The sequence below is a fragment of the Cebus imitator genome, unplaced genomic scaffold, assembly GCF_001604975.1.
Source record: "Cebus imitator isolate Cc_AM_T3 unplaced genomic scaffold, Cebus_imitator-1.0 Scaffold38, whole genome shotgun sequence".
Taxonomy (NCBI): Eukaryota; Metazoa; Chordata; class Mammalia; order Primates; family Cebidae; genus Cebus; species Cebus imitator.
The window spans coordinates 4,729,899-4,745,767 of record NW_016107353.1 but is presented as its reverse complement, the minus strand read 5'-3'; the positions used below and the strand labels follow the sequence as shown (position 1 = coordinate 4,745,767).

Here is a 15,869-nt window from a genome sequence, read left to right as displayed (position 1 = left end):
AAATATATCTACTACGTCTGCCTACTCCCTCCCTGTCACCTGCCCTTCCAGTCTCAGTTTAAACCAGCTCCTCCTCCTTCCAGCCCTCTTTTTTTAAAGAGGTCTTTATTAGTTCTAAACATGGAAGGGGAAGGCAAGAGATGATTGGCTAAGAGGGAGCAGCACCGCCCTGCCCATTCCCCTCCCATTCCCTCCCTGAGGAAACAGCTGGAATGAGAGGTAGGGAGGGAGGCTAGGATTGGCCGAGTCAGTGGCAGGGTGGGGAACAGTCAGGACAGACGAAGCATTTACCTGTCTAGGTAAGTCAGGAGGAGGTCAAAAGGAGAAGAAAACAGTAAGAGGCAACGAAGCAGCCTCTGTCTCTGCCCTTTGATATAAAAGGGTATTTCTTTTCCTCTCTTCAGCCCCCAACCCAGTGGAGGTGAGTTAATCACTAACCAACTATTGCTTATCCTGCAGCAAGAGGAGGGGTTTCATGGGAAATCAGAGCTACAGGGGAGGAGAGGCATCCCTCTATACCTCAGCTAGGGGGCTGTCCTCTTAGTTCCTCAGTTCTCTGAGTCCATTCTGGGATCAGATCAGGTGGTAGTGACTTGAGATTGTAGCATTTTCGTGGAGACCAGGGCTGGGAGGCATCTTCTTTTTCATTTACCTATTTAGGTTGGATAGGCATATTATGCAAACAACAAGAAAAAGAAAATAGATTTGTTTTGGAAATTTCCATCTCTGAACAATTGAAATTGAGTTGTGATTTTGGAAAAGAAAAGTTGAAATAGAGGGAGTCAAAATGGGGGAGAGTATTTTGGTTTTCCATTGCGTTTGTAACAGGAAATTCTCTAGTGACTTTGTCAGCACGGTGTTGATCTTTATTTAAATAATGGGTGCAGTGTGTGCGTGTGTGTGTTCGATCATGCTTGTTTGACAATGGAGCTCTCTGTGGACAGGTGTGTTAATCGTGAGCTGTACTAGGTTGTTTGTAAGGGGATATGAGGTTTGGGCATGTGGGGAAAATTTCAACTCCAGCTACCAGCTCACCTTTGGAAAACTCATGGATAATCTAGCTGCAAAGTCAAGTTTATTTGGGTTCTACTCAATTAACTTTCTGACTTTTCCTGTTAATAGATACAGAGTCTGGCAAACAGAAATCTCCCTGGCTGTGCCTGGCCTCACCCACATGAATATTTCATGGCTGCATGTGAAGTCTAGTTAGAGTTCCAAGTGGGGCTCAGGCCAAGGTAGTGTGGCAGAGTCCGCAGAGAGAGAAGCAGACCAGAGTGGTGGCTTTGATTTGTTTTCCTGCAGGTGTCCCAGTTGGCAGTTTGTGTGGCAGATTTACCTTCAGAAGGCAGGCAGATCTAGGAGTCGAGTCAGGGTAGCAAGTTGCTTCTCCTTTATCTGACCTGGGGGGTTTAACGCTTTGGTCCCTAACATTGACACTTTTCCTCCTGCTGCAGGGAAGAGGGAAGTGGGAAGACCTCAGTGCCAGCTCCAGGGCCTGGCACACACAGCCCTGAGTGAAAATATAATGGTTTTCCAGTCTTGGCAACTAGAGATTCAGACTTGAGCTTATCTCACACCACAGAGCCAACAGCCCACACTCACTGACTGAGGGCTGCCCTAGATGGTGAACTTAAGAATAAAGAGCGCCCACCGTATCTAACAAAGCTCTTCTTTTTTTTTTTTTTTTTTTTTTTTTTTTTTTTTTTTTTTTTGTTTTTTTTTTTTTTTTTTTTTTTTTTTTTTTTTTTTTTTTGGGACGGAGTTTCGCTCTTGTTACCCAGGCTGGAGTGCAATGGCGCGATCTTGGCTCACCGCAACATCCGCCTCCTGGGTTCAGGCAATTCTCCTGCCCCAGCCTCCTGAGTAGCTGGGATTACAGGCACGCGCCACCATGCCCAGCTAATTTTTTGTATTTTTAGTAGAGACGGGGTTTCACCATGTTGACCAGGATGGTCTCGATCTCTTGACCTCGTGATCCACCCGCCTCGGCCTCCCAAAGTGCTGGGATTACAGGCTTGAGCCACCGCGCCCGGCCCACAAAGCTCTTCTATGCAGAGAGTATTCTATGTGCTCCTTCCCTCAAATCCACTGGTGAAAGAAAAGATGATAATGTTGCCTAAACACACACAGAAACTTGCCTATGTGCTCATGGAGACAGATATGCACATAGTGCAAATTTTAGTCTTTCTGATATTTTTCTTAGGATATTTTCCAGCCTAAGCCACGTTTCTGGGTAGTCAGCAAGAGAGACCTGGATTGAGAAGCAGGAAATCTCTCTGACTAGTAGGCAGAGAAACAGAGCTCTTGGAGGACATGTGAGTGAGCTCCTGGGAGGCGGAGGATGAGAGGGACCTGGATCTGATGAGAATGTGCAGACAAGCCAACTGGGATGGGGCGGGAGCCCTCTCCCCACTACACCCTCTCCAGATGCCAAAACTTCACCTTTATTTCCTCTCTTCCTAGGCTTGGCAGTATTGAGTATTTTAGTCAGTGGAGTAGTTAATATTTAATGTGACTTTGGATGGGTGGCCCTGACTATAGGCGCTGCATGTTTCTTAACCCATTCCCTCCTCCTGTTAAGTCCCCAAAGAGGTCAAGGGTTAAGAGACACTAAACTCTCACCTGGAGTGTTTTGCTTGTTTCTCAGGCTTCTTATCAGGGTTTCAATGGCTGCCTTACAATAGCCCCCAAGGTTCAAGGTTATAAAGTCGGTAAAAAGAAATGTAGCACTTTTTTTAACCTTTCAGATTCTTTAGGTCAGAAAACTAGGTGTGGAGATGAGGTGACAGTGCCTCGCTCAGCTTTGGTTTCGGGTTCAGATTCCTCTCTGCTGGGATTATGTAATACCTAAAGACATGATCTTCCTTGGCAGTTGGTGTCATCTCTTACTGTGGAAATATCTGCTGTTGAGGTAATACACTGGCCTGGAAGTATAGAGCTGAAGCAGGTAATTTTTAGGGTTTAAGGTATGAAGTAGTAGAAGGGGGTCATAAGGCTTTTAGTATTTTAGTCAGAGGTGGCTAGTAAGCATTCTCAGGGGCATGCCCCTCTTGCATCCAGACAGTCCCTAGGATGCCATCGGGAGGGCTGCCCTGTATATGCAGATATAGGTCATTCACTGTTTCCCTTAGGAAGGGGTAGTTGTAAGAGCTCTTTCTCATCTGTAAAATGAAGAAAGCGTCATGTCCTGCCTGTTTCCAGTTTACGCTGAAGATATAATTAGCATATGTGAGAGCACTTTGCGAGCTATGGCATGCTGCATGCTGTGTTCTTATACAGCAGAGCTTTTCCTACTGCTTTTATCTCTTCCAGCTACTTGAGTACATCCTAGATTCTTTTTTTGAGACAGAGTCTCGTTCCGTTGCCCATGTTGGAGTGCAATGGCACAATCTTGGCTCACTGCAATCTCTGCCTGCCGGGTTCAAGCAATTCTTCTGCCTCAGCCTCCTGAGTAGCTGAGATTACCGGCGTGGGCCACCACACCTGGCTAATTTTTGTATTTTTAGTAGAGACAGGGTTTCACCATGTTGGCCAAGCTGGTCTCGAACTCCTGACCTCATGATCCACCCACCTAGGCCTCCCAGGACATCCTAGATTCTGGTAGGAAAGAGAGGCTAGAAAGCCTATGTAAAGTCTAAAGCATAATTAGAAGCACAAGGGTAATAATTTTCTCTGAAAGTAAGAGGCACCATCTGCTTACCCATTCATAGAGAATACTATGTTAATTACAGTGAATCACTTTAAATATTTATGCTCTGATTTTTACAGAGTAGAAAATTGGAGCCCAAAACTAGACCCCTAGATCTACACTGACTTTTTGACAACAATGCTTTTGTATCACTAGTACCTATTATTAGGTGCTCATAAATGTTAGTTTAACTGAAAACATTGCCCAAATTCCACTGAGCCATGTATTATCTGGGAAATTAAATATTTAAGAAAAAATCACAGTAATAGGTTAGAAACCAAGAAGAAGCCTTCCAAAAGTTCAACCCAATAGACCCTAGAACAGACGGCAAGTTCATTCATTCAGCATTTTTTGTGTGTTTCCTGTGTGCCTAAACTCATAGAGATGGATCTCCTTTGCTATAGTGGCCTCAACCCTATAGAATGTTAGGAATGGGTTAATCCTCCCTGAACTTGGCCATCAGTCATGGAGTGGGTAGCTGAGATGACTGAAATTCATCCACATGATTCTCATGTTTCTGTTTCTTATGGGTATTGGGAAGCTAACCTCAAGAAGAAACCGTAAGAACTGCCTCACCCCATGTTTATTTATCACTGGGCTTCTTTGCTGTCACTGCCCCTCCAATCCCCTCCATATCTCCTAGGAGGATCTGGATCCCTGTGAACCAGATGTCTGGCTCACTAGATATTTTTCCTTTTTCTTCCCCAACATCCTGCCCCCCACTTGCCCCTCTTGAGAGACTCCTCCCAAGCAGAAGAGGAGCTCCGTGGGGCTCCATACTTGCTAGCTCTATAGGATTGGAAGGCTGACACCCAACCCAGCCCAACTCTGACTTTGGCATTGGAAGTGATTACTAACAAAGGCCAAGAGAACATCAGCCCTCACATCCAAACCCCAAGCCTCCAGATCTCAAACAGATCACGTTTTCTTCTAAAACTTTTTACCTAGTATTTGGAGGGTAGGAAGGATGAAAGAAAATGCAGGATGGCATTATAGGGAAAATATGGATTTAGAATAAGACAAACTTTATTCTAATTCTGGATCTCCTCCAACTCTCTATTTGATCTTGGAATGGTCTTTTCATCTTAATTCTTTTAGAATTTCATTTTAACATAAGACACTCACCTCTGGCCTGCCTGTGTTCTTGGAGTATTTCCCACAAGCAGACACATAAAAATCCTTGGGACTTTCAGAGGGAAGATGGCACTGCCTTCCTTTGCTATTACTATTGTTAATGATTACCTTGAAATTTTCTTTCTGTAAGGAATTGGAGTTGGGAGGAAACTACACGGGACATTTCTCTTGTTCATTTGGCACGGGCTAGGGAATCTCACTGGGAACATGTGAAACAACAGAGGCGCTAGAAAGAAAGAAATGTGCTAGAAAGAAAACAGGTTTGTGTCAACCACTGCAGGTGCCCTGTTTATGCCTCCAGGCTAGGGAGCTAAAGATGGACATAGTGGTGGTTGTGATGATGTTGATGATATTGACTTGAGACCAGGTGACAATTTACACTATGCAAAGTGTTTTACATAGAGTATTATGTTCTCACAATGACCCCATGGGATAGGTATTATTACGGGACCTGTTTCTTCCCTCAAGCCAAAAATCTTGGATTAAACCAGAATCCTTCTTTTCTAGCTCTTGTTTCTCTTGTTTCAATTTAGTTTGATCCCAGATGGATCTTGTCTTTTTCTTGTTATAAGAACAATAACAGTTAACTATGGACTTATGAGGTGTTATGGTATTTACTACCAATTAAACTATGCTAAATGTTCTTTCATGTAATCCTTATACTAACCTTATTTAATGCAGAAAAACAGACTCAGAGTAATTTGCCTCAAGTCACATAACTGTAAATGGCTAAACTGGGATTTGAGCCCAGACCCAACTAACTCCAGAACCCAAGCTATTAACCCCTGTAATATGTATTGCTTATAGTAATGAAAATGTAGGTTAAGCTCCCTGGATCAGAGAAAAATGTAAGAGAAGTAGTAGAAGTTTCTTTCTGACTAGACTGCCTCTCTGCCACCTAAGTCCGTCCTCTGCATGTATTTGAGCCAGCTCCAGGGTCCTTCCATGCAGGCCAGGGGTCTCGGGCAGTGGCTGTTCACAGCCCCCTTCCAGTTCTCTGCTTGCTTGGTGTCCTTCCCGCCATGCCACCCAGGGCCTGGGCAGAGCCTTGCCGAAGCCTTGGCTCACATGTGGCTTTGATTCTTCTCTTTTCAGGCCCGGCTTGGGACATTGTTCACTTCCCCTCACTTCCCCTCTGGGAGCCCCCTTTGCCATCCCTGAGCCTTGTTTCAGGCGATGCCCGAGAGGGAGCTGTGGCCAGCGGGGACTGGCTCAGAACCCGTGACCCGTGTCGGCAGCTGTGACAGCATGATGAGCAGCACCTCCACCCGCTCTGGATCTGTACGTAATACTCTCCCTCCTGCAACCTGGTCTGCTCTCTGCATACCTGCCCTGCCCTGCCCTGCCCTGCCCTGTCCTGTCCTTTCCTGCCACCCATCCTGGCTCACTGCACCTTCTCTTTCATCTTCCTCATTGGGGAGTGAATCACAACATCAGTGGGTGCTTTCTGCCTGAGTCAGCTCTGGCTCTATAGAGAATAGGATGGGACAACCTTAGACATCAATTGGGCAAAGGAGACTTTTTCCCACAATTTTCATTAGGTTGGGCATTGGGTTCAGCAGAGAGAGCAGGCCTGTAATCTGAGGTCATGGTGGAAACCAGAACGTAGGTTCTTGTAGCACGTGGGTTACTGAGGTTCTCTGCAATGAGCAGCATTACTTTAGTCTATTACAAAGATCAAAGAAAATAGGTAATTAGGAGCCTAGGTTCTGGAACCAAACAGATCTGAGTTCTCTACTTATAAGCTATATGACCTTGGGCAAATTACTTAATTTCTCTAAGCTTTAGTCTCCTTATTTTATTGAGGTTCTCTGCAATGAGCAGCATTACCTTAGTCTATTACAAAGATCAAAGAAAATAGGTAATTAGGAGCCTAGGTTCTGGAACCAAACAGATCTGAGTTCTCTACTTATAAGCTGTATTACCTTGGGCAACTTACTTAATTTCTCTAAGCTTTAGTCTCTTCAGTTTTCAAATGGCATAATGTTTACACTTAATTCAACTTGTGGGGAGTAAATGAGATACAGGTAAAGCACCTAGCATATGCCTCTATGTGGAGAACAAACAGCCTTTCTAGAGCAGAGACTAAGAATCTTCCAAAGCCACTGTGTTTAGCTACTTGTGGGTGGCATTTAATAAACTAATTTTTCTGGGCATGAATTTAAATCTCAGTTGTTGTAAGGCTGGTGTGAAAGAGTAAATTTGTCCTGCACTAGATGCAAACATTTGTTGTTCATGCTTGTCACGTACATAAGAATCCTGGAGAATTTATGCTTTGTTGCTTTATATCCTATGGAGGTATTTGAAAATTTAAGGATTATAAGGGTGTCTACTGAATGTCAAGAGTGTCTAAGACAGTCAATGGACTTTGATATGTAAAAACAGAGTAGCGAAAGGAACAGACACACACAAATCCAAAGTGCATGAAATCACACAAAATTTCTTTTTGACCCTAGATAATGGGGCTGTGGAGACATCTTTCTATGTCTGTTAGGCTGAAGCCAATGCAATAGTCCCACACCATTGGACACAGAATGTGACAGGGATGAAAGTTTTCAGACTGAGTCATTCACAAAGGAGAAACTTAGAGTCAGCGTATCCTTGGCAAGGCTATTTTAGGGGGAAGAGGACAATAAAGGTATTTTTCTTCAAGAAACTTGGAGTCAGCTTCAGGGCTGCCAGGGGCTATATTTGGGGCTTCCTTTCACATGGAGGCCTAAGTCAGCCAACAGACAGGTGGCTTTTTAAGGGGCAGAGGCAACTGAAAGGGTTATTCTGCAACCATCTCTACTCTCTCCAGGATATTTTCAGAGCTTTCTCAAAATCTTCCCTGGCCATCTGGGTGGGCCTGAAGAATATACAACTCTGAAGTGTCCCAAATATTAGGAAAAGGGGTGGAGGCACCAAGAAGAGACTTAGCCCAAATTTCTTACATTCCAGTTTGCTCTTTTGTTTTCTCTTCAGCCTCCTCTGTGGAAGAGCAATTCCATCAACCTTCTTGTCCTGGTACAGCATAGATAGTAACTGCCTGAGATGACCGTTATTGTTTTCTTCCAGGTACCTCTGTGTACTCTCTCATAATGAATATGATCTACTTTAAGATCTACTTAATATTTAATACTAAGCTGCTTTTCCCTCCTCCCATACCATCCAGTTTCTCCGCGAACCAACCCCTTTAAGTTAATATTTGCTTTAGAAATGCACAGTTATTTGAACATTAGCCAGAGCCAAAAGTCATCAAGAAAGTAAATGTACAAGGGGAAAAAATCTCCTATGGAATGCATTTCAAAGTCAAGTATAAATCACTTAGTACATTTATCTGTGGCTAGTCATGCCGCAGTTCCCATTGGCCTGGCAGGCTGTAGTTGGCTGCCTTTCCTGTTTTTCCTCATTCTGTCCTTCACATACCAGATCAAGTCTGCAGAAGTACTTTTAAAAGTTAAAAGCAATACCACTGACATTTCAGGTCAAATTGTTTTGTTGCCCTTCTAATTTGGAGCACCTCTAAATCAGAGATGCCCAAAGTGAAATGTTTGACAAACGTCACACAGAGGAATTGGAATTGGAACTTGGGACTGCTTCTCATCTGTGCCCCTAAGTATTCCAGCCAGGACTGAGCCAAAGAAAGGCCCTGGCCTTGGGCCTCCCCAGCTCGGGAGCTGGGTGCTGGTGGGCCAGCACCCTGACCGTCTCTGTCCTTCCTACAGAGTTTCAGGAAGCAACTCCAGCGGTTTGCAGAGTAGCAGGAGGGAAAGGTTTCCAGCTCTTCAGCATTCCTTCCCCTCTGCAGGGTGGTTCTCAGGCCCCGCCAGTTTCTGCAGAGGGAGCTCATTCTCACAGCTCTCTCTCCCTCTCCTCGCTCCCCCACAGAGTGATAGCAGCTACGACTACCTGTCCGCTGAAGAGAAGGAGTGTCTGCTCTTCCTGGAGGAGACCATTGGCTCACTGGACACAGAGGCTGACAGCGGACTGTCCACTGATGAGTCTGAGCCAGCCACAACTCCCAGAGGTTTCCAAGCACTGCCCATAACCCAGCCCGCTCCCCAGGATAAGGCAGATCTCTCTGGGGTAGAACTCCAGCAAAACCCAGGAAATCAAGATGTCCCTCTGGCCACTTTCTACCTTGCTTGCCCTCTGCCTCAAGGGTCACAGGCAGAAGAAGGAGTAGCCACAATCCCCACCACTCTCCTGGCTAAACAGAGCCTTGTCCCTGGAGGGAAGGAGGGACCGCCGGCAAGCCAGCTTCCTATGTCTTTCTATGAAGTATCAGAGCCCTGGAACGGAAAGGGGGTTGACTAGCTCCCATTCTCCTGTGGAAAAATTCTAAAGAGATATGACCACAGGGGCGGGGGAGGCAGTCAGGGAGGTCTGGGTGGTTGGCTCTGGAGAGACTGAGTCAGTCTAGGGAGCTAATCTGGGTGGCACAGAGGACAAGGGTAGGAGAGATAAGGAGAGGGAAGGGCTCCCCAGCTGCAGTGGGAAGCACCTTGAGGCCCTCGTCAGAGAGCATGGAGAGCCAGTGGTGTTCAGGCTCAGCAGAAGGGGAACAGAACAACACAACTGTGGTCATGTGTATGGGGCCACATGTCCCAAAGTGTGAGGAGCATTTTACTCCTGTGAGGGCTGCAGTTTTTTGTTGTTTCATTTAGCAAATATTTATTAACAGTTAGATCCTGCCTGGAGCTAGACCTACAAATGGAGATATAGGACTTTTCGGCTCCTTGAGACTGATTCACTGGCCCCGTGGGCCTGATGCACCTGCCTAGCTCACTGGAAGGAAGGAAGTCACTTTCTGGTGTGGGGACACTATGACTATTGCAGAATCATCCAGGTGCTCATAGAAAGTGAAAGTAGAAGAAGGCAGAAGCCTGGTTGAATCAAGAGCAAATCATTTATTCATAGGCTTCCATTGGGCTTAGTTATCTGGAGCCCCAAGATAGGTAGAAGGAACTGTCCCAAATTTATCCCCAACTCTGGTGCCTCTGTAGAAGCCTGAGGAGAGGATGAGTCAGGAACTTAGAGCGATCAGGGGTCACTTTCTTGCCACCAATTATGGAAAATTAATTCTCAGTCAAAAAGGATCTGCTATTGTTATTTGTAGAAATGGGGTCTCTTATGGTGCCCTGGTTAGTCTCGAACTCTTGGGCTCAAATGATCCACTTGTTTTGGCCTCCCAAAGTGCTGGAATTACAGGCATGAGACACTGCGCCTGTCCCCAGATCTGCTATGACTGATCTATTAATCTAAATGATATCCAGACAAAAGTTCTCCTCCTGTAAAAACGAAACAAAATAAAACCCATTCGTTGTTAGTTTGGGATCAGAGTTCAGGAAATAATTGCTTTCCCCTCTGCAGCAGGGCCCTCACCTCTATCCACTCTTTTATGTTCTTTCTGATCTTCACAGGAGGTCCAGAGGAGATCATCACCCAGCAAGGACCAGAGGCAAAGACAGTGACAGAGCCCAGCTCATCCCATCCTCCCGAGCCCCAGGGCCTGGGCCTCAGATCTGGCTCCTATAGCCTCCCCAGGAATATCCACATTGCCAGGAGCCAGAACTTCAGGAAAAGCACCACCCAGGCTATCAGGCACACCCCTGGAGAACCCGTGAGGCTTGTGCCAGGGCCTGAGAAAGAGCAAGTCAGCCGGAGCAGCGAACCCAGCCAGGCACCTGCCAGCCCCCGGGAGGCTACCCTTGACTTGGACGTGGTGCTCATTCCCCCACCAGAAGCTTTCCGGGACACCCAGCCAGAGCAGTATAGGGAAGCCAGCCTGCCCGAGGGGCCAGGACAGCAGGGCCACGCACCCCAGCTCCACACACCATCCTGCTTCCAGGAGAGAGAGCAGACTGCTTCAAAGGCCATGTCCCAAAAAGCCAAGGAAACAGGCTCAACCGGGTGCACACAACAACCCCGGCCTCCTCCTGCAGTATTGCCTCAGAATGTAAAAGCTGAAGATGCTCTCCTCCCATCAGGGGAGGACCCGAACACCCGACTGGCTCCCCTCACAGCCCCTAAGCCCCGGAAGCTGCCACCTAATATTGTTCTGAAGAGCAGCCGAAGCAGCTTCCACAGTGATCCCCAGCACTGGCTGTCCCGCCACACTGAGGCTGCCCCTGGAGATTCTGGCCTGGCCCCCTCTTCACTGCAAGAGCAGAGGAAAGCACGTAGAGAAGCCCTGGAGAAGCTGGGGCTTCCCCAGGACCAAGATGAGCCTGGACTCCACTTAAGTAAGCCCACCAGCTCCATTAGACTCAAGGAGACACGTGCCCAGCGTCCGTCCCCAGCCCCAGCTCAGGCCTCAGCAGCTAGCCCTGCTGCAGGGAAGCCTCTGGCTCGAGCTCTGGCTCCAGCTCCAGCTCAGGGACCTTTGCCAATGAAGTCTCCAGCTCCAGGCAATGTCGCAGCTACCAAATCCGTGCCAATTCCTATCCCTAAGGCTCCAAGGGCAAATAGTCCCCCGACTCCACCGAAGCCTGACTCAGGCCTGACTCTCCAGGAGAGCAACATCCCTGGCCTGAGACAGATGAACTTCAAGTCCAACACTCTGGAGCGCTCAGGCGTGGGGCTGAGCAGCTACCTCTCAGCTGAGAAAGACGCCAGCCCCAAAACCAGCACTTCTCTGGGAAAGGGCTCCGTCTTGGACAAGATCTCGCCCAGCATCTTGCGTAATTCTCGGCCCCGCCCGGCCTCCTTGGGCACAGGAAAAGACTTTGTAGGTATCCAGGTAGGCAAGCTGGCTGACCTGGAGCAGGAGCAGAGCTCCAAGCACCTGTCCTACCAAGGACAGAGCAGTGACAAGCTGCCTCGGCCCCCCTGTGTCAGTGTCAAGATCTCCCCAAAGGGTGTCCCCAATGAACACAGAAGGGAGGCCCTGAAGAAGCTGGGACTGTTGAAGGAGTAGACTCTGCCACCAGCACTGCCAGCACTGCCCCCGACTTGGCTGAACAAGAAGAGATGCAGGCTCCACATGGGAGCCTTTGCCATCGCATAACTCAAGGCTTGGGCTGGGGAAGGGTTCTCTCAGATGCTCTCTGCTGGAGATGAACGGGAGGGAGAGATTTGAATCGAAGCATACGTTTATATTCAGAGTGTTGTGCCATTGAGTGCCCACTTGGATCATTCTGAAGGTGATCTTCACAACAGGGTGTGTGTGTGGCGGGGGCGGGAGGGTGGGGCGGGATACATCACTGAAGCTATTTATGTAACACAATGAGTCATTGTTCAGAATTTTGCTCTTGTTAGAGGTTTTCTTACACTGGGTTAGATTCAAGCCTAGCCAGAGCTGAGTGGAGGGGATGGCCATGCCTGAGAAGAAAAGTCAGATGAGACAATGGACATGTCAGTGACTTGAACAGTAGTTACAGCCAGCAAATGCAGGCTCACATGAAATGCGGGCCTCCTGGAATCCCTACAGTGGATGGAGACTGGCTCATACCTTGCCAGATCTCTCTCTCTCAGTTCCAGCCTTCTGGACAAGGCCTAGGCTAAGAGGAGCTGGTTCATTATCTCTTCACCCACTGCCTTCTCAGTATCACCAGTCCCAAAGACAGGACACATCCCTGTAACCCAAGCTCTGGGTTGACTGACAGCAGAACAGCTCTCAGTTGGTCTGAGAAGGCAGGATAAGTGACCACATACTCATGCCACTACCTCCAGCAGGGAGAGTCCTTCTCCACAGGCTTGATAAGCTCGGTTACAAACTATGCTGTGGTCCCCAACTCTGCTGCTCCTGTTCTTCCTGCTTTCCTGCTCCCTATCTCAGCCTGCACAGACCCCAGGGCTAGGCCGACATTGAGATGGGAGCCCAGCCCACGGGCTTTATAAACGCCCAAGAACTGTTTCATATCTTCTCTGTGTTGATGCAGGTAGTTTTAAATTTTTCTCGGTTCCAATGATGGAAAAGCTACACCATACTTCCTCTGCCAGTCTTAGCAGAATATCAGAGGTAAGAGGCGCCTCAGAGAAGCTCCAACCCAGTGCTGCTGGGGAAGGGAAATGACTCACCCCGGGTCAGCCTGCCATTTAGGGAAAGAGCTGAGGTTCTTACCCTCATTGCCTGCTGCCACCTCTCCTTAGCCAGTGCTGTTGTACATCCACACAGCACCCTAAGAACTCATAGTCACTATCAAAGACTCACCCTAAGGTCCTTCGAGATCTCAAAGTGTCTTCTGAAGCATCAGAGATTAAATATTGTTCAGAATATTAGTTACTGCTGTGACTTTTAATTTACTCTTTGGAAGATACCTATATGGTAATTCATCATTAACCAGAACACCTATCCCCTCAAATTCCCTGACCAAGTTGTGCAGCTTGAGCAAATGTCAAAAGAGGGTATTATAGGTGGGTGGTGTGGGCTTGCAAATACAAGCTTGGAAGTTAGACATGGCTAGACATGACTCCTGCTTCCCCTTAGGAAGTAAATCTTACTCATGGCTGTGACCTGCTTGGAGTCCAGGATGCCCAGATGTAAGGGGCAGATAAAGGAAATGCTGTTGGAAAGGTGCCTTTTAAGGCTTCTGAGAATTTCTGGGCTGTGTTCTGATGGACACAGCACCTTAAAAGCCTAGAATTTCTGAAAATAATGACAAGGTTAAGGTAAGGACAACAAATACTCCACCCTGTCATGGTATGTGGGGTGTGGGTGTGGTGGTTTCTATGTACATTTGCTCACACAAGCACACCCAAAAGCCTGTGCCTCATTCCTGGCCATGGGTGAGGACCCAGTCTGCTGTGGCTCATAGGGACTCCCACAACTGGCCAAGTTATGTCTTATTACAGACCCCTGGAAAGAGAGAAAGTTGCCTTCTGGAGGACTGATTCCACATGCTGTATTCAGCTGAGCTGATTTCTGCCTTCTGGAGGACTGATTCTGCATGCTGTATTCAGCTGAGCTGATTTCTGTGTCTATTTCAAGCCATAACCTGGGAAATGATCACCTTATTCCATATTCATGAATTGCCTTGATTAATAGGGAAACTTGGGAATAGCAATAAAGTCAAACTTGGGTGGAATCTGGACCCCAGCATCACACAAGGGTGATTAGGATGGTCAAGGTCATCAGGAGTACAGCCTGTTAAATTCTCACACCCTGGGAAAAGTCATTTGTCTCCCAGACACGACAAAGTCACAGACAGCTTGCACCTGCCACTCAGCATCCTTATCCTAGTGATATGTCCATTTCCCAGTTTTCCTAATCTAAGACTCCTTTCCCTTGCTATTTAAAGATACTGTGCTTCTCCACATTCTCATCCTTCAAAGAGCATATTTTGCTCTAAGGATGGTCTTTGGGATTCAAGAATAGAATAATAAATCCAAACTTGGTCGTTCTCATTTTGAAGACAGACAAGAGGATCCAGTGAGGACATTCACCTTACTGAAAGTGGTGCTAAATCCAGCTGAAGTTGTATCTATCCTCCTGTAGCCATGTAGGGTTGCTCTTCATTCAGCTTGAATTGATATGGAGGGAGGTAAGAGTAGGGTCAGAATTACTCCTATCCCTTTTCAAGGAGTTGTGGATAGAGGTTTGTAAAGGCCATTCATTTGACTTTCAAAACAAAGCAACAGCTCTACTTCCACTTGGCCTTAGACCTCTGCTATACCCTGCCATAGCCTTGGTGCCACTGGGCACAAGCCACCTGCCAAATATAGGAGCAGCCTCTCCCAGCCTGGCATGGGGGAGTGGTCTGTGCACTCAGATGTGTCGACAGCTGCTCTTGTGAATCACCACGCCTGTGCTACCCTGGGAATTCTGCACTCTGAGTCCATGGGGCAGGATCACACGCCATCTCACACAGAGGTCAACGGATGAGCCCACTGACTCGTATGTTCCTTCCTCCACGGTGGGAAGCATGGTCTGGCAGAGGCTGCCCTGTAAGCTGGGGGTGGGCAGGTGCATGAACGTTGGCATTTGTTTTATGGAGAAAGGGGAGGTGAAAGATTGGAGAGCAGGTCCCCATCAATGTTCTGAGTTTGAGCTGGAGGTATAGATTAAAGAGTCTACAGGGTCTGTGAGTGTGTGAGATGAGCCCTTCTGTCCTTTGATGCTGGTTGTATGTGTAGGCTGAGAAGGACCCCACTATCAGTGTGCAAAGCTGTATTCTCATGGACTAGAGGAGAGGGGGCTAAGGCGATGGGCAGGAGAAGTTGTACAGAATCTTAGCAGGAATGCAGATAGAATGCATCTAGGCTCTTTCCTCAAGAGAGTGATGATGGAGCATATAGATCTGGCTCAAAATCAGCCTCCATCACTTACTGGGGAACACTGGTGATGTCACTTTAACTTTCTGAACCTCACAGTCTTCACCTATAAGATGGGGAAAATAATACCATCCTTTCAAGAATGTTGAGATGAATAAGTGATGTAACACTCAGTTCTGGACACAGTGTAGTTACTCAGTAAATGATAATATTATCTTCTGGGTCTCATTTTTTTCTTCTCAAAGGAGGTGAATGTAGGGAGCGTTGGATGCCAAGAGCTCACCCAACTCACTTGTGAGAAAAAGATAGAGCCTGCTGCACATAAAACTTACAGCACAACCAGCCTTCGGCACAGCCTCCAGGTGACTCAGCTTCACCCATGCCAGGCTTCCTGGAATTTGAAAAGATGGCAGTTGGCATGGATGTGATGTGTGTGTTCTGGTGCAGCCAGAACCAGCTGTTTCCAGCTTCTGTATCCTCAAACCCAACTACTTTCCGTTGATCATCAGTCTCTTTCTGCCCATGACCATAGAGCTCACTTCCTTTTGCTTCCTCTTTCTTTCTTTTGCTGTGTGGTTCAAAGAGTTATATGCTGTTCTACAGTTATTTATTTTTTAAATGGATGTAAAAAAATCAACATACAACAGGAAGGAACTCCTCAGAAAGAGATAAAAGCTAGAAAAGGTTTTAAAATTTCTGGAGCATTTTGCTTTTAAATAGCACCTTCTTTTAAATTTGTTCATCTCTGGAATGAATCAGGCATTAGTTATCAGGAGGCAAGACATGCCTTGGATGAGGTCTCTAAATCTCTTCAGGTATGGGGATGTGTGAATTGCTGGAGTCGTGACCA

The 15,869-nt window shown here is 47.0% G+C and overlaps 1 protein-coding gene across 2 annotated transcripts; it reads left to right on the top strand.

Annotated features, from left to right (window-relative positions):
* The first annotated feature begins 229 nt into the window (after positions 1–229).
* CUNH1orf116 (chromosome unknown C1orf116 homolog) lies at positions 230–15,233 on the top strand. Of its 2 annotated transcripts, none has more exons than XM_017525501.2 (4): positions 230–421; positions 5,918–6,103; positions 8,693–8,870; positions 10,228–15,233. In XM_017525501.2, exons 2-4 carry the CDS (start codon positions 5,999–6,001, stop codon positions 11,721–11,723), a joined length of 1,779 nt encoding a protein of 592 aa, XP_017380990.1. In that variant the 5' UTR covers positions 230–421; positions 5,918–5,998; the 3' UTR covers positions 11,724–15,233. The 2 variants fall into 2 exon arrangements, with proteins under 2 accessions (XP_017380990.1, XP_037593310.1); XM_037737382.1 differs by having other exon boundaries at positions 238–299.
* The last annotated feature ends 636 nt before the right edge of the window (positions 15,234–15,869 follow it).